The sequence below is a fragment of the Bos indicus genome, chromosome 12 (assembly GCF_029378745.1).
Source record: "Bos indicus isolate NIAB-ARS_2022 breed Sahiwal x Tharparkar chromosome 12, NIAB-ARS_B.indTharparkar_mat_pri_1.0, whole genome shotgun sequence".
Taxonomy (NCBI): Eukaryota; Metazoa; Chordata; class Mammalia; order Artiodactyla; family Bovidae; genus Bos; species Bos indicus.
The window spans coordinates 15,694,390-15,712,348 of record NC_091771.1 but is presented as its reverse complement, the minus strand read 5'-3'; the positions used below and the strand labels follow the sequence as shown (position 1 = coordinate 15,712,348).

General features: G+C 48.4%; 1 protein-coding gene across 3 annotated transcripts; it reads right to left on the bottom strand.

Moving 5' to 3' along the window:
* Positions 1 to 1,081: 1,081 nt before the first annotated feature.
* Positions 1,082 to 14,885, bottom strand: CBY2 (chibby family member 2). 3 transcript variants are annotated; one of them, XM_070800052.1, is made up of 3 exons: positions 14,720 to 14,885; positions 14,364 to 14,444; positions 1,082 to 2,487 (listed from the first exon to the last, which is right to left on the bottom strand). In XM_070800052.1, exons 1-3 carry the CDS (start codon positions 14,792 to 14,794, stop codon positions 1,276 to 1,278), a joined length of 1,368 nt encoding a protein of 455 aa, XP_070656153.1. In that variant the 5' UTR covers positions 14,795 to 14,885; the 3' UTR covers positions 1,082 to 1,275. The 3 variants fall into 3 exon arrangements, with proteins under 3 accessions (XP_070656153.1, XP_070656154.1, XP_019827282.2); XM_070800053.1 differs by lacking the exon at positions 14,364 to 14,444; XM_019971723.2 differs by lacking the exons at positions 14,364 to 14,444; positions 14,720 to 14,885 and adding an exon at positions 13,451 to 13,892.
* Positions 14,886 to 17,959: the final 3,074 nt, after the last annotated feature.

Genomic DNA, 17,959 nt, shown 5'->3' with positions numbered 1-17,959 from the left:
CCTAGACAAGGAGTTATCCAGCCCACTGTTGCCAGCATCCCAGCTGAAAAGTCCTAGCCTTGAGCCCCACAGCCCATCCCCTACTCTATGGCCTCATCAATGCTAGGTGATGAGAGAGCAAGAAAGACAGGAGAAAGAGGAGGGAAACAAAGAAGGAAAAAGGGAGGAAACAGAGGAGAAAAACAGATGATAAAGGAGGCTGAGGAAGGAGGAGACAGGAAGAAAAAAAGAAAAAGCATCTAGATTCATAATTGCCAAAACTTGGAGGTAGCCAAGAAGTCTTTCAGTGGGTGAATGGATGAACATACTGCGGTACATTCAGACAACAGAACAGCATTCAGCATTAAAAAGAAATGAGCGATCAAGCCATGAAAAGACACGGAGGAGCCTTAAACGCCTGTTGCTGAAGAGCCTGCCTACTGTACGATTCCAACTATATGACATTCTGGAAAAGCAAAACCGTGGGGAGCAGTAAAAAGATCAGTGGTTGCCAGGGGTGAGAGGTAGGGAAAGATGAATGAGCAGAGCACAAAGGAGTTGTAAGGCCGTGAATATGCTGTGTATTCATGGTGGATGCATGTCATTACACGCTTTACCCAAACCATAGAATGTACGACACCCAGCGTGAACCCCAATGTAAGCCATGGCTCTGGGTGATAGGCATGGGTCAATGGAGCTTTATCAATTGTAACCAGAGTACCCTCTGGGGGAGGGGAGGGGAGGGTGATAGTCTGGGAGGCTGTGGCGGGTGTGCAGGAGGGGATGTATGGGAATTCTCTGTACTTTGTGCTTCATTTTGCTGTGACCCTGTTCTGTGCTCACTCACTCAGGTCCAACTCTTTGTGACCCCATGGACTACAGCCCACCAGGCTCCTCTGTCTATGGGATTCTGCAGGCAAGAATACTAGAGTGGGTAGCTGTTCCCTTCTCCAGGGGATCCTCCTGACCCAGGGAACGAACCAGGGTTTCCTGCACTGCAGGCAGATTCTTTACCAGCTGAGCTACCAGGGAACCTGCAAGTGCTCAAAACAGGGGAAAAAAAAAAAAAAAAAAAAAAACACATAAAAACCACAAAAGAATGTAGAGCAGCCCATGTGGTTAGGCCCCAGCCTCCTCAGGTCTTTATTACTTCTCTGAATTGACCAGGCCGCTCATTCTGCTCTTGCACTGGGCACCAGCTGGTAGGGGCAGGCCAGGCGCCCATGGGGAAGGTGGGCGTTATGTGGTGGGGGCGCCCCAGCCCGGTGCCTCTGTGCGCCTGGGGAGGGGGGAGCCTCAGACCCTGCTGGGCTTCTTGGGGTCCTTGCTTTTGGCCGGCATGAAGGCGTACAGCTCCTCGATGAGCATCTCCATCCGGGCGGTGACCTCGGTCACCGTGTCGATGACCAGCTTCTGCTGCAGCTTCAGCTTGTTGTTCTCCCACAGCGCCTTGTTCTCCTCCTGGAAGAGCCTGTGTTCCTCGCGCAGCGCATGCAGGGCCCGGTTCTCCTCCTGCAGGAGCCGGTTCTCATCGCGGAGGACCTGCAGGCTCTGGTTCTCCTCCCGCAGGGCCTGCAGCGCCTGGTTCATCTCCCGCAGCAGCTCTAGGGACTGGCTGCCGTCGGGGAGGCCCGGGCCCCCCTTGCCCACCTCCTCCCCGGGCTGCGCGGACAGGGTGCTCACCATCTCCCGCAGGGCCCGGAGGGTCTTGGAGTCGTCCGGCGGGGCCGGGAGGCCCTTGGGCTCCTCGAAGGGGGAGGGGAGACCGGGGCCCGGGTCCGGCAGCAGCCCGTGGGGTTCCTCGTGGGGCGAGGAGATGGGCTTGATCTCCTCGGTCGAGGCGGCCTTCTCGTCGGGCTGGGCCCAGTAGGCCTTCCTCTGCTCCAGCAGCTGCTGCAGGGCCCGGTTCTCCTCGCGGAGGAGCTGCAGGGTGCTGTTCTCCCGGCCGCGGTGCGCCTGCAGCGCCGTCTCCTTCTTCATCGCCTCCAGGGACGAGGCGTTGTCTTTGTGCAGCAGCGGCGAAGAGGCCCGGCTGTCGTCGCGGCCCAGCGCGGCCTGGTGCTCCTCCCAGAAGACCTGCAGGATCTTGTTCTCCTTGCGGAGCATGCGGTTCTCCTCGCGCAGCGCCCTGTTCTCCTCGCGCAGAGTCTTGTTCTCCTGCAGCAGGCACTCCTTGGCCAGCCTCTTGTGGTGCAGCTTGTGGTGGAAGGAAGAGGACGGGGAGAAGTAGGGCGACTGCAGCCGGCAGTTCTCGCTGACCCAGCGCCCGTCCTGGAAGACAAACATCTCGTCGCTGAGCTGCACCCGCGGCGGGTTGTAATCCAGCTCCAGGTCCGCCTGCGACGTGGGGCGCTCCATGGGGTCCAGGGGCACCGACGAGAAGCGGTTGAGTGGGTAGGAGTGCTGGCTGACCACCCGACGGCTCAGCCTGGGCAGGGCGGCCTGCCGGGCACAGCGAGGGGTGGGGTACAAGTTGTGGAGCCTCAGGAAGGGCTCGGCTGTGCCCCTCTGCAGGAAAGAACAGGGAAGCCCAGGGTTAGCAAAGAGAGGCTGACTGCACCCGAGGCCGGCTGGCCACGTAAGAGGCCCGAGACCCCACAAGAAACCCCGTCTGGGAGTCTGGACCAGCCACCGAGGGTGCTTTTGCACTTGGCCCCGTTATTCGCGGAGGCTCTATTCTATGGTGGTGGTTTAGTCGCTCAGTTGGGTCTGACTCTTGCGACCCCGTGGACTACAGCCTGCCAGGCTCCTCTGTCCATGGGATTCTCCAGGCAAGAATACTGGAGTGGGTTGCCATTCCCTTCTCCAGCTTCTATTCTATAATGTCCCAGCAAATACAGAATTAGCTAATACTGAACCAGGACTCAGGGGAGACACACAGCATTAGGTCCTGCCAACCTCCAGAGGGCCACATTTTCCTCAACTGATCAATAGGGAACTTTTTATTCTGTTGAAAGACACCTTATTTAAAATGCATTTTGATTCATTAACCTTGAACTTGGGGCCAACAGCACTGTAACTCATGCGGGAAGGAAGCTTACCTAACACAGGTGTTTTCTCCATAAGGGATACCACTGCCTTCTCGTGCTAAACTACCGCACAATTGCACTCATCTCACATGCTAGTAAAGTAATGCTCAAAATTCTCCAAGCCAGGTTTCAGCAATACGTGAACCGTGAACTTCCTAATGTTCAAGCTGGTTTTAGAAAAGGCAGAGGAACCAGAGATCAAATTGCCAACATCCGCTGGATCATCAAAAAAGCAAGAGAGTCCCAGAAAAACATCTATTTCTGCTTTATTGACTATGCCAAAGCCTTTGACTGTGTGGATCACAATAAACTGGAAAATTCTGAAAGAGATGGAAATACCAGACCACCTGACCTGCCTCTTCAGAAATTTGTATGCAGGTCAGGAAGCAACAGTTAGAACTGGACATGGAACAACAGACTGCTTCCAAATAGGAAAAGGAGTACGTCAAGGCTGTATATTGTCACCCTGCTTATTTAACTTATATGCAGAGTACATCATGAGAAACGCTGGACTGGAAGAAACACAAGCTGGAATCAAGATTGCCGGGAGAAATATCAATAACCTCAGATATGCAGATGACACCACCTTTATGGCAGAAAGTGAAGAGGAACTCAAAAGCCTCTTGATGAAAGTGAAAGTGGAGAGTGAAAAAGTTGGCTTAAAGCTCAACATTCAGAAAACGAAGGTCATGGCATCCGGTCCCACCACTTCATGGGAAATAGATGGGGAAACAGTGGAAACAGTGTCAGATTTTATTTTGGGGGGCTCCACAATCACTGCAGATGGTGACTGCAGCCATGAAATTAAAAGACACTTGAAGGAAAGTTATGTCCAACCTAGATAGCATATTCAAAAGCAGAGACATTACTTTGCCAACAAAGGTTCATCTAGTCAAAGCTATGGTTTTTCCTGTGGTCATGTATGGATGTGAGAGTTGGACTGTGAAGAAGGCTGAGTGCCAAAGAATTGATGCTTTTGAACTGTGGTGTTGGAGAAGACTCTTGAGAGTCCCTTGGACTGCAAGGAGATCCAACCAGTCCATTCTGAAGGAGATCAGCCCTGGGATTTCTTTGGAAGGAATGATACTAAAGCTGGAACTCCAGTACTTTGGCCACCTCATGCAAAGAGTTGACTCATTGGAAAAGACTCTGATGCTGGGAGGGATTGGGGGCAGGGGGAGAAGGGGATGACAGAGGATGAGATGGCTGGATGGCATCACTGACTCGATGGATGTGAGTCTGGGTGAAGTCTGGGAGTTGGTGATGGACAAGGAGGCCTGGCGTGCTGCAATTCATGGGGTTGCAAAGAGTCAGACACGACTGAGCGACTGAACTGAACTGAACTGAAGACAGCACTTCAGCAGTATGCTTGAGGGCCATTTTAGAAAGTGAGATCACCAACAAAGAGTACAAGAGTGTGAAAACAGTGACACGAAACAAACTGTGGAAAGGACACTGTTTTATAGTCAGAGCTGAAACAAGAAGACGCCTAAAATGGAAACGTGTGCATCAGGTAACTCAAATCATTCACCCTTCTGTGAGTGTCCATAGTAAACCACAAAAGTGCCACAGTGTTGATTTGGAGGTTGCAAACTAATTTCAATGAAAAAAATTTAGGCAGATTCACAAACATGGAATCTGTGAATAAGAAGAATCAACAATATAGCATGGAGGTTTTAAAGGCATTAATGTTGGGAGTCAACCACCTCTGAGTCCTGACCTGGTTATCTGATCAGTTACAAGAATATGGACAAGTTCTGTGAGTTACCATGCTTTCAAACTGGAGCAACTGCACCTACTGCCTTGCTGCAAAGAAATACTTCAGAATTAAGAGATAATGTATGAAAGCACTAAGCTGGGGCTCTCACACACTTCTGTCATCCTGCAGAAGAATAAACATCATCCTCCTGCTACCCCAGGTGGACCCACAACTGGCATCACCCTAACAGTCACTCAAGTTATCCAAGACGGCAGTGCCGTTGCTAAGTCCCACCTTCTCCCTGGCCCTATTCGGGCTCATCCTTCACTCTTCCCTACCCCTGAGTTTGTCCTGATAGCAGCTCCTTAAATACCGACACACACAGTGCTAGGCTCAAAACAGAGTCCTGCTGATAATTTTGGAAAGGAAAGGCACCGCCACAGTCGTGTCACTAACCACGGGAGCTGAACGTGTGGTAGTGAAGACATCAAAGGAGGCCAAGGGATTCCTAAGGGGGAATTCATGAGGGTGGCCGTGCACCTCGAAACCACCCCATAAAAAGAGGATCAGAGTCACAGAGCTTACCTCCGACAAGCCAGGAGCGGTCGCACCTTTCAATACAGAGTCATCTCAGTGTGTTTTAAATGCAGATTTTGGAGCCTCTGCTTACAAGACTGATTCCATCTGGTTTTCTAACCAGCTCCCTTGGGCAATTCTGGCTTCCAGTGGTCAGAACTGCTCTGAGGGTTGCAGTGTTCATCACTCAGTTGAGGCCAACTCTTTGCAACCCCATAGACTGTAGCCCACCAGGCTCCTCTGTCCATGGAATTCTCTGAGGGTTATACCAGGGCTAAACTAGGCCCAGAGGTCAAGACAGGGATCACACAGATGCTTATCCTAGTTCTCTTGCTGATAGCATGAAACTAGAGAACTCGTTCACCTTCTCTGAGACCCAGATTTTCACTAGTACAAAAGAGAGTCAGACTCTGTGATCTTAAAAGCACCTTCCAACATTGAAAGTCAGCAAATGGTACCTGTAAAATGGAAATAATACCATGTGCCCTGCTTAGTTCACAGCACTGTTACGAGGACTGAAAAGAGATAATGAATGCAAAAGTGTTTTTAAAACTGCCAGGTGCCATAGAAATGTAAGGTATTGTTATCGAGAAAAGGAGATTTCACTAATGGGGAATTCTGAGATGATTCATAAAGCAATGAACAGGGATGCCTCCTGGAGAAGAGGTAACAATTGCAGCAATGAATTTAAATAAAAATAAGATCACGGGAGCTGCTTCTAAATACACCAAAAGCATTTCATCCAAGTACATCGCAATGCTCTCCAAATATTAATTTCTCATTTCTTAGGTTATTTTCACAATTTTACAAATAGATAAGATAGAAAACAAGTCAGGTTATTTGCATTATATATATTGATATATATATATATATATATAAGTATATAGAGAGATATATAATTTGTACAGTGTATAAAGTTGTATGAAATTCTTTAAGACCTAAAGAGCTAGATAAATAGAAGGCACAGTTCTATGCTATTAACTTTGCAATAAGCACATGTCATTAACTTTGTAAGGATGTGCTTAATCTTCCAGAGAGCAAGGGTGCAGGGACATTCTATGATCAGCACATTATTTACTTTAATAAATCCAGCTTCAGTAGTTTTCATCTTTCTCAACTGGAGAAGCACCCTGGCTCTTGGGGCTGAACCTGTGATCTGCATGAATCCCACTGTGAAGAGCCCAGACCATTTCTTGTAAATTGAAGGTGCCTTGATCCCAGAGTGAATAAGGAGTCAGAGGTCATCTTCATCCTCAAAGGGTGAGGCAATAGAGGGCTCCATCTCAGCAGTAACATCCTGCTCTCGAGGATGTTATTATGGAAAATGTAGTTTTAGTCAATGATTTATATTTCCATCATGAGAAGGAAAGGGAAGTTTTGTGCTAGACCCTGGGCTGAGTGATCCATCCACTGAATTCCTTTAATCCTCACAACACTGATTTAATAAGGTGTTACTATTATTCCCGTTTTACAGATGGATAGACTGAAACTCAGAGAAGTTAAATAACCAGCACAAGTTCCACTTACTCAGTCACAAATCCAGTTCTGGCTCCCTGAACTTATTTATGTGAAGCACACATATGGGAAATCTCCATGAATTTAGCAAAGGACTTTCAGTACTTGGGGACTTTTTATTATGGAAAATTTCAAATGTACACAAAAAGAGAGAGGATAGTCTAGTACATCTAGTACATCTCCATGTATCCATCGCCCAGCTTCAGCAGTTATCAACTCAAGGCCACACTTGTTTCATCTGTAACATCATCCAATTTCAGAACCACTCTTCTGCCACTGGGTTATTTCAAAGCATAGACATGGTGTTGTTTTATCCATAAATAAGTCAATGTGCATTTTTTAAACAAAACCAAATACCATTATCTTCCCTTTAAAATTTAACAGTGATCCCTTAATGTCAACAAATACTGATTCAAATTTTCCCAACTGTCTCATTTCTTTTTTACAATTGACTTTTATCAGAAAGACACTCTTTTTGATCCAACTGAACAACCAAAGAGAAATCACTGGTGCTTTATACCTATTCACAGTATCCTTTATGGCCTTAAAATTATCCACTTAGTCAGCTGCCTGCATTTTATATCTACATCCTGAACTGGATAGCTGAGGGATTTCCAACTATCCCCTCAACATAAAGGCACTAAGTAGAAAGCTTAACACAGGGGTGGCAGATCCCTAGTAGTGGACAGTCTGGGTATTTGGGCCCTTGTCCTTATGCACGCCATTGCATGGCCTCAGTCACATCCTCTCACGCTCTGACCTTGGTCTTCACTTCTGTGTGATGGAAAGGTCAGTGGCATTATCTCTAAACACCCTCTTGTCTAACTTTCTCTGGTGCAAGGGATTTAAGTTTGTAAACTGGCATTGCCGTGACCCCAGCAGTCCTCTTTTATCAACCTGGCTTACATCGAGACCCCTTCCTTACGTGACCAACACTTCCCAAGCAGACCCTGTGCTGTCTGTTTCATGCCTGGTAACCTAATCCAGAAAACACTGATGGACTAATAGTTCTTCTTTACCTTCTTAACCAAGAGAACAAACCCTCCTCTTATGACTAAGTCTTTCTATTCTTCCTCTTCTCCCACACAGGACCCAGAAGGTGGCCAAGTCTAGCATCGTTTCATGGCCTAGTTTCTTAGATAAAACACTTATTTTAAAAATGTGATAGTCATGCATTTATTTTAATGGGTATTAGGAAAATATACCTATTTTTATCAAACCCACAATCCTATGGATAGGATTAGGATGAGCCAAAATAGAGCAACTCCTCTTCTCTTTCTGAAAATGAGAGGATGTAAAGAAAAACAACAAATATACAGGCATTTCAGATATACCAAGAATCATGCTTAAACTCTGGGAAGATGCTGAACCAAGACAATTCCCATATTTCCCTGATTCCAATCAGACCTAACTGGACCTAGGCCGCAAAGGAAAGCTGTTTCTTGGCCTGGTGCAAACTCCTCACCCTAATCAATTCCTACTTTAAACATTCTTGCACCAAATCTTCCTCCACATTTATGTCATTGAATCAACTAACACTAATTGGGCATTTGTTCTCAGACCTGCCCTCAGGGAACTTCCAGTCAATTTGAAAATCAATGCATTAGCACCAACTATTTCTTGGTGTAAAACCTTTAATTCTGATAGTAAAGTACGGGTCACAGAGGACTCGACGTCATGAAACTAAAGAGAGTCTTGGCTCTGTGCTGTAAGTTCATGGCCTTTACAAAAGCACTTGACTTCTCTGCCTCAGTTTCCGTATTTAGAAAATGTGGGCACTAGCGTGATTCAGAGACACCCTCTATGTTTGTGCAAGCTGTACAATGTCCAACTCTAGAGGATGCCAGTCACAACTGGTGTTGCAGTGCAGAACCTGTGCAACCACCCACAGCCATTTGACTAACATCTGCCCTGTTTGTTTCAGAGGTTTTGTTGAGCTCAAAAATAAAAGTAGAATATGTGACATCTTCTTTGTTTATAGGGAGCTTCAGACATGCAAGAATGGTGACTGTGCATTCAGAAGAGAAGATGCTTAGCATTTCCTTCAATTGTATAGAACAAGGTAAAGGGAGTAACACGGAATGACTACCATGTGATGATATGCTAACTGATTTCCATATTTATACGTAACATCTTACTGAAAAGAGCTACCATGGGTCTACTGAAGCTCACACAGCCAGCAAAGATTTATAACCAGGATATCTGACTCCAAACTGCATGCTCACTCTAGCTCTTCACAACGCTCCGATATTTTATTCTGCAAGTGTTATGTTTTCATTACTTTGCAGTGGCTTTCATACGTCCTGTCCCATCTTATCCCCAGATGAATAAACTGTCATTCTCTTAGCACAGTCACCTGCCCCTTACTCTTTTGACATCCCTAGTTCTGGAAATCAGACCAACACGTTTCACACACAGTGGCGGTATAATGAGTCCTTGCCAATGCACTCATCAACCAAAACTCACTGAAGGGTGAGGAGGAGATATTAGGTTGACTACACAACACTGTCGGAGAAGGCAGTGGCACCCCACTCCAGTACTCTCGCCTGGAAACTCCCATGGATGGAGGAGCCTGGTGGGCTGCAGTCCATGGGGTCGAGAAGAGTCGGACTCAACTTCACTTTCACTTTCATGCATTGGAGAAGGAAAGGGCAACCCACTCCAGTGTTCTTGCCTGGAGAATCCCAGGGACAGGGAAGCCTGGTGGGCTGCCATCCATGGGGTCGCACAGAGTCGGACACGACTGAATCGAGTTAGCAGCAGCACACAGCACTGTTACATCATACTATTTTGGGCCCTCCAAAGTGGTGATCTCGTTTGCCTTAATATTTTTAGTCTATTTGGTAAAGCCATATCCACATTTCAATTCACATTTTAAATTGCAGAGCAGTTGCATCACAGGGCTTCCACCCATGCCCACCTACATAGCCCTTAAAAGAAGCTGCCCTCTGCGCACAAGCTTGCTGGCTGTCCATGTCACCATCTTGAACCTATAATCCAATGAGGGTAGAGGCCTCAAATTCCCAATAGCTTTGGGCTTAAAAGTCCCACTTTGGCTGCTCCTGTGAAAGTCATTTAGCTTCTCTGAAAGTCACCTCAGTGTAGCTGCTCTGTCTACTGCCAGGGGTTACTGTGAGAGGCCAAGAAAGTGGTTACTAAGGTGTCATCAAGACCAAACAGAGGGCCAGTTCTCCTGGTAAAGCTTAACCATTCCTGGCCTAAAACACTAGAGCAAATCCTAACCATCTTTCTTTATGAAAGAACTTGACAAAAACTGAGCGTCAGCAAGCACTCAAGATACTTGAGGTACCAAATCCCAGACCCCCTTAGCTGACGTCTGAAGCCAGCTCCTTCTCAGTAGGTCTCCTCAACCAGTGGTATCACAGGCTTGGTTTCATGGGCCAAACTAATCTGCCCTTGGGGTCACTGAGCCCTAAACCAGAGGTCTGGGACAATTAAAAGCCCCTGGAACACCCCTCAAAGTTCTCCTCAACCTTGGAGGTGGGGTCTCCGGCAGCATGACCCAAACCCCCAGCACAGCCTGGCCCAGTTTTCAAGAAAGAAAGGACAGTTTCTTCCTTGACATGTAGGACATGCCCTCATAGGTGGGAGAGGAGAAGCGGGGGGCTTCTTCATGGAAGAACGGGATACAGGAAGGAAGCAGGAGGGGAGACGAGTGGCCGTGGGGCTCATCACACCTTCCATCGGGTCACCTTTGTTAGGAAGGTGACCCACAGACGCTGACCTCTGGAGCAAAGTGCTCCCGGCTGTGACCTAAGGAAGGTGCATCAGTGCTAAGGATGCAGGAAGGGCCCTGGGTACCGAGAGCTCCCGCTCAGATGCCTGAATCCCGCCTGTGGTTGAGTTCCATCCTTAGCATCAGGCCTGGGCTTCCCTGGTGGCTCAGACGGTAAAGAATCTGCCGCAATGCAGGAGACCCGGGTTCCATCCCTGGGTCGGGAAGATCCCCTGGAGAAGGGAATGGCAACCCACTCCAGTAGTCTTGCCCGGACAATCCCATAGACAGAGGAGCCTGGTGTGCTAAGGTCCATGGGGTTGCTGCTGCTGCAGCTGCTACTAAGTCGCTTCAGTCGTGTCTGACTCTGTGCGACCCCATAGACGGGCAGCCCACCAGGCTCCTCTGTCCCTGGGATTCTCCAGGCAAGAACACTGGAGTGGATTGCCATTTCCTTCTCCAATGCACGAAAGTGAAAAGTGAAAGTGAAGTCGCTGAGTCGTGTCCGACTCTTAGCAACCCCATGGACTGCAGCCTACCAGGCTCCTCTGTCCATGGGATTTTCCAGGCAAGAGTATTGGAGTGGGGTGCCATTGCCTTCTCCGAAGGTCCATGGGGTTGCCGAGTAGCAAACATGACTGAGCGACTAACACTTTCATTTTTCACTCTTTATCCTTCTCCCCAGCATCCCTTTTTAAAATACATGTGGTCCTGGAAGGAAAATGTATGAAATCACCAACTACATGCTCCGGTCAGATCACCAGCCTCGTGTGTGGCAAATGGAGACCACATAGGAGGGATGGCGGCTGGAAATGGGGGTAGGGCTAAGGGCAGAGGGGAGGTGATGAGACCAAAGCGTATTTCTGAACCTAAGGGGTGTCTAAGGAACAGGACCTTCGGGGATGGAGCTTTCGAGGTTGCTGGCCTCCCATCTGAAGAGTTGGGGAACAGAACTGGACACTACTCGCCAGTTTAGTTGCCAGGCATTGAGATTCTCTGCACTTACAGAGAAGTATGGTCACCACAGACCAGAAGAGATGTCCAAATGCCCTCAGCAGACTCCAAGTCTGTTGACCAGGTTTTTTTTAAAGCCCTGCTTTTGCCAGCATTACTGAGGGTTATGGTCAGAGAACATTCAGGCCTCTGGGGTTACGTTTCAAGCCTGGGGAAGCTGAGACCCAGAATATGCTGGAAGGAAAGGCAGCTGCTGCTGCTGCTGCTGCTGCTAAGTTGCTTCAGTCGTGTCCGACTCTGTGTGACCCCATAGATGGCAGCCCACCAGGCTCCCCCGTCCCTGGGATTCTCCAAATCTGCCACTAATTTTCAGATCAGGTGACAAGGCTGAGTATCATGATCATATGCTTAAATCAACTCCACTCCTGAGTGCCATGAGAAAGTCAATGTTGGTTTTAATAAATGCTAACAGATAAGAGGATAACTCGCAGGTCAGTGTAATTGATTTTGATAGAATCCTAACACTAACAGCAAAGAGGCTAAAGATGTCCTCTCTCGTCATACGTGGTGGTTTTAGCTAATTGTTTAACACAGAATCTTCTGAATCTTCCTCCTAACACTTTTTCAAACTGGCAGAGCTACAGGCATTGTCAGCCATAGATTCCATAGCTTCTTAAGAACAAACCCAAACAAAGGGGATTGAGAAACGGCGACAGGGAGGGACAAGGCGGGGCCCTGGAGGGGCGATAGGACCCCATTCTGACCTGGGGAGGAGCCTTCACTAACAATCTCGCAGGAAACAGTGCCTTCGAGATTCACAGAGAGCGCTCACAGGGAAAACGGGAATGCTGGGGAGAACTGAACCGTTATGTACAAAAGGAACCGAGGGGCAAGGGAGGTGGGGGGCAGCGTGCAGAGAACTTGGGAAGGAAGTAACTTGGGAAGGCTGGCAAGTTAATGCGCTGGAGAGAAACAGATTAGAAAACACAAATATGTACTGTGAGGAAGGAAAACTGGAAATCAGTAAGACCCGAAAAGACCTAAGGGTGATAACAAATAGAGAATCATAGACATTTGCAATGCAAATGAGAAGCGTTCAGGCAGGGTTGGGAGCTGGTGGGGGGTGGGGAGGGCAGAGGCACTTTCTGGAGACACAGAGCTGCTCCTGCAATTCCTTCTTGAAACAAATGGACTCAGTCTCAGAACCAGAACGAAGCAGAATGTGGCAGATTCTTGCAGGGAGCTCCGGGGCTTGGCAGTTATGATGGGGGGCGGGGAGGCACCCTCTCCTAAAAGCCAGGGAAGAAGCAGGCGGCATGTGCCCAGCTTGTGGCAGAGGACTTGGGCACTGACCTGGCTTCAAGCCTCTAACTCCAGCTCCGCCATTACTAGTGGCCTTGCTGCGGTTCCCAGTTCCCAGTCCTTTACAATCTCTCCCTCGCTCTGCACGGCCCAGGGCCCCATCGTGACCAAACCAGCACTCAGTCAGTCTCCTTTCCTCCCCATGTTACTCAGATCAATCCTTCCCCTGCCACCAGCCGTAAGCCTCTCCTTTGGGGAGGTCCAGTCAGCACACTGATCCCTCTCACAGCCTGCTCAGATCATCTAAATGCACTGTTGCCCCTTTACCCCCAGAGAGAAGGAAACGGCAACCCACTCCAGTACTCTTGCCTGGAGAATCCCGTGGACAGAGGAGCCTGGTGGGGCTACAGTCCATGGGGTCGCAAAGAGTCGGACATGACTGAGTGACTGAGCACACTTCCCCCAGAGTGTGCCCAGCGCATCCTGGCAGGGGTCTGGAGCCTGACTCAGGACTTGTGCCCCTCCGGTTGTACCCTTGAGGCTCATCTGCCTGTGTGTGGCACAGGCAGCAGGCTGTCCTCTAATTTCATGCCTCCAAGACCCCACTGGGGAGTCAACCCTCTTCCCACACATCCCTGGACAGATCTTTCAGATCGTTACCTCTGCGTTGGATTCCTCCACCCTACATTTCAGCCCCTCTGGCTGCACCGCCATGATCTCCACCAGGGCCTTAGGTGACTCTGGAGAAGCAAGGCTGCCCCCTTTGTGACATAGCAGTAGAAACAATCCAATCAGGAGGACCCCTCCCGGGAAACGGCTGCTTAGCAGGAGGAGAACTGAGAATGTCCAGCCTGTCACCTGTTCGCTGGCCTCCATTCTGACCCCCTCAGGCTCATCCCCCTTACGCTCTGTCTCTGGTACACGGCAGGCCCTAATTTTCCTGGCCCCTCCACAGGACCCCATACCCCTTGGTCCATGCCCGGGTTCATAGGTTCAGTCCTATGCCCTTGATCCCAAGTCCCAGTTCTAATTCTCTCCCCATAAGTCCAGAGTAGTTGCACAACGTGCGTGTGTGCTAAGTCACTTCAGTCGTGTCCGACTCTTTGCAACCCTCTGGACTGTAGCCCGTTAGGCTCCTCTGTCCATGGGATTCTCCAGGCAAGAATACTGGAGTGGGTTGCCATTTCCTCCTCCAGGGGATCTTCCCCACCCAGGGATCGAATCCACGTCTCACGTCTCTCGCATTGGCAGGCGGATTCTTTACCACTAGCGCCCCCTGGTGGTAAAGAAGCTCCAAACGATCTAATTTTGAAAAGACTGTCACAGAAACTTCTAGCGGTCAGGCTGGACGGTCTTATCAGATCACTGAACCCACCTCCTCATTTGACGGGAAACCCAAGACCTCGAGTGACTAAGTGGCCTGCCCCCGGCACACAGCTGGCTGGCAGCTGACCTACAGCTAGAATCTGAGGCCCTGGCTACCGTTGTCCTGCAGTATCTTACTAGAGCTTGGAAAGAGGAGGGTTATTCCGGCCAAAACTGAGAGGTTACAGCCTTCTGTGTTCATCCCTACCTGAGGTAGAACCACATTGATGGGAATTTCTAGGCTTTCAGATCTGGTATCTCTTTTTCTTGTAAAATTTGGCCTCGAGTGCTGTGGAAAAGAGAACATAGGCAGATTTCTGTTTTCCAGCCCATTGTCTGAGCCTCAGCTGCTCAACTGTGAAACACAGGACTTCCTACTATCCACTTCTCCCCTCCTGTTAATTATGTACGTTAGGAGAATGTGAAGATGGTATCTGATAAGATGCTTCATCAATCTCTGAACAGAAATTAAGACACGTCTTACAGTTGATGACAGAGCCTTCTGAAAGTCTTTAGCTACTGCCTTTTCTCATTACTATTCCTAGCTCAAGGAAAAAGCCATACCAATGTTAGGTGCCAGGTATAGGTCCTGTGCAGAAGCTGGTCACCAAAACACTCAGAACATTCCAGAGGTGACATCACAAAACAATACGGTCTTTCTCAAGGCTCATGGTCTCTCTCTGAGCATCGCAGGTGGGAATGAGGGGTCTGCTGGCCAGGCATCTGGTTGTGTCCACGTGGCCGGTCAGGGTCGGTGTGACACACAATAGCCCAAACACTGGACCCCTGTTTGGTCATCCTGGCTGACATTTGCATCTCCACTGCCAGGCTGGACTGAGACCCCTTTCCTCTCTCCAGAGGCGGCATTTTCTACTTGGATTACTCAAGAAGGAAGAAATCCAAATTGAACTCTTCCCAGACGAAGAGAAAAACAAATGGAGTCTGAGATGTTTTCTGACACCAACCCATTCTTCAATTCTCTGACACCCATTGGAGGTCCTACAATTCAATTCTGACACACCCTACCTGACATTCATGCCGGATCCCCCAAGTTAAAGGGCTCAGTCCCCACAGAACTGCCCCCACCTCAGATGCCAGTCAGGAGTCTTGGGCCACTAATGCATGCATGCTGAGTCACTTCAGTCATGTCTGACTCTGTGTGACCCTATGGACTCTAAGCCTGCCAGGCTCCTCTGTCCTGGGGGAAATCCCAGCTCTTGCCTGAGGCAAGAATATTGGAGTGGGTTGCCATGCCCTCCTCTGGGGATCTTCCCGATTCAGGGATCGAACCCGCATCTCTTCTGTCTCCTGCATTGACAGGTGGGTTCTTTACCACTAGCGCCACCTGGGAAGCCCCTTGGGGGCTCTCACTCAGACTCATGCTTAGTTGCTCAGTCGTGTCCGACTCTTTGCCACCCCATGGACTGTAGCCTGCCAGGCACCTGTCCATGGAATTCTCTGCAAGAAACTGGACCACCAGTACTTCAACTAACAGCTGTACCTCAGGGGTTTCCACAACCCAATCCTTAATTTCGATCATTGGCTAGAAAAGCTCAAAGAACTTAGGAAAACACTTTACTTACAATTACAGGGCTTTTTAAAAAATAAAATAAAAGATACAGCTCAGGAAAAGCCAAACGCAAGAGATGTTTAAGGCAACATATGAGGGGAGAGGAAGGCGGAGCTTCCATACTCATCAGGGCAAACCACACTTCCGGCATCTCCCTGCGTTTCCCCAACGCGGAAGCTCTCCAAACCCTGTCATTTAGAGGTTTTTACGGAGGTTTCATTACATGGTCATGATTGATTATTTCATTGGCCTTTGAAGATTGAATAATAAAACATACTGTCACTCAAGAAATCTCAAAAGTTTTAGTTACTCTGTGCCAGGAACTGGGGGCCAAGACCAAATACATATTTTTACTAGATCACATGTAGCAATTGTTGACACCTGGGCTTCATGAAACGAGCAGTCTAGTCTCCTGGCCTCCATTCTGTCAAATCATTTGTCCCTGGAGGCTGTCAGTGGGAACACTCATGTATTTCAAGTCTCCTGTTAGGCAGAAAGCTCCAAACCCATGTTATTATACCACACACAGTGAAGAGAATGATGGATCAGGGCCACCAAAACAACCCACCGAAAGCTCCCACCCCTTAGTCACACACAAGCCTCGCTTTAAGAAAATCCAATGTATAAGAAAATCAAAGACATACATATGCAAAAGCCAAGAGGGTAGTTAATCCCATTACCATTAGCAAAGAATGTCTTATTTTCAATGAGAATTTCTCCCAGGGTTTCTTCTTTTAACTTGTATTTTATTTTTTTATTTGTGGTTACAGACATATAACACACACATATAACAACATATATATAACAAACATACAAATAACAAACATATAACATTAAATTTTCTATCTTAAATATTTTCAAGCGTACAGCCCGGGAGTGTCAAGAATATCCACATTGCTGTGCAATGGATCGATGGAATCTTTTCATCTTGCAAAACTGAATTTCTAGGACCATTAAACACTTCCTCCCACTCCTGCCTCCCCTCAACCCTTAGAAACCATCTCTATGTTCTACTTCTATGATTTTGTCAGCGGGGGGCGGGTGGTGAGGCAGCGGGTGGGAACACCAGACAACATGTAGGATCTTAGTTCCCCAACCAGGATTAAACACGTGCCCCTGCAGTGGAAGTGAAGAGTCCTAAACACTGAACTGCTAGGGAAGTCCCTATTACTGTGCTTTCAATTACTTTGCTGCCAAGTCGCTTCAGTTGTGTCCGACCCTGTACGACCCCATAGACAGCAGCCCACCAGGCTCCCCCGTCCCTGGGATTCTCCAGGCAAGAACACTGGAGTGGGTTGCCATTTCCTTCTCCAATGCAGGAAAGTGAAAAGTGAAAGTGAAGTCACTCAGTCGTGTCCGACTCTTAGCAACCTCATGGACTGCAGCCTACCAGGCTCCTCTGTCCATGGGATTTTCCAGGCAAGAGTACTGGAGTGGGGTGCCATTGCCTTCTCCGTCAATTACTTTAGGTACCTTATATAACTGGAATCTTACAGTATTTGTCCTTTTGTGACTGGCTTATTTAATTTAGCACGACGCCTTCCAGACACCTCTGTTTGGGAACATGTGACAGGATCTCCCTTTTTTAAGCAACATAATATGTCTTTGTGTTCACGTACCACATTTCCTTTATCCGCTCATTAGCTGATGAACATCTGGGACTTCCTCCCTCTTGACTATTGTGAATAATGCTGCAGTGAACACAAGGGTGTAAATATCTCTTTGAGAGTCTGCTTTTATTTCTTCTGGATATAAGCCCAGAAGTAGGATTGCTGGATCATACATAATTTAATTTTAATTTTTTAAGGAACTTCCATACTGTTTTCCATTGCAGCTATACCATCACTCCCCGCAGCAGTGCAGTGAAGTGAAAGTCACTTGGTCATGTCCGACTCTTTGCCACCCCATGGATCTTCCCAACCCAGGGATCGAACCCAGGTCTCCCTCATTGCAGGAGGATTCTTTATCAGCTGAGCCACCAGGGAAGCCCAAGAATGCTGGAGTGGGTAGCCAGCAGATCTTCCCAACCCAAGAATCGAACCGAGATCTCCTGCATTGCAGGTGGATTCTTTACCAGCTGAGCTACAGTGCAGAAGGGTTCCCCAATTGTCCACACCCTCATCAACACTGGCTCTTTTCTGTTGCCCCAAGTGTTTCTGTAAGTGATGAACTTTCATACCGCCTGAAAACACAAGTCAGTTTTCCCTTATACACACACCTCACGGAAGCACCTT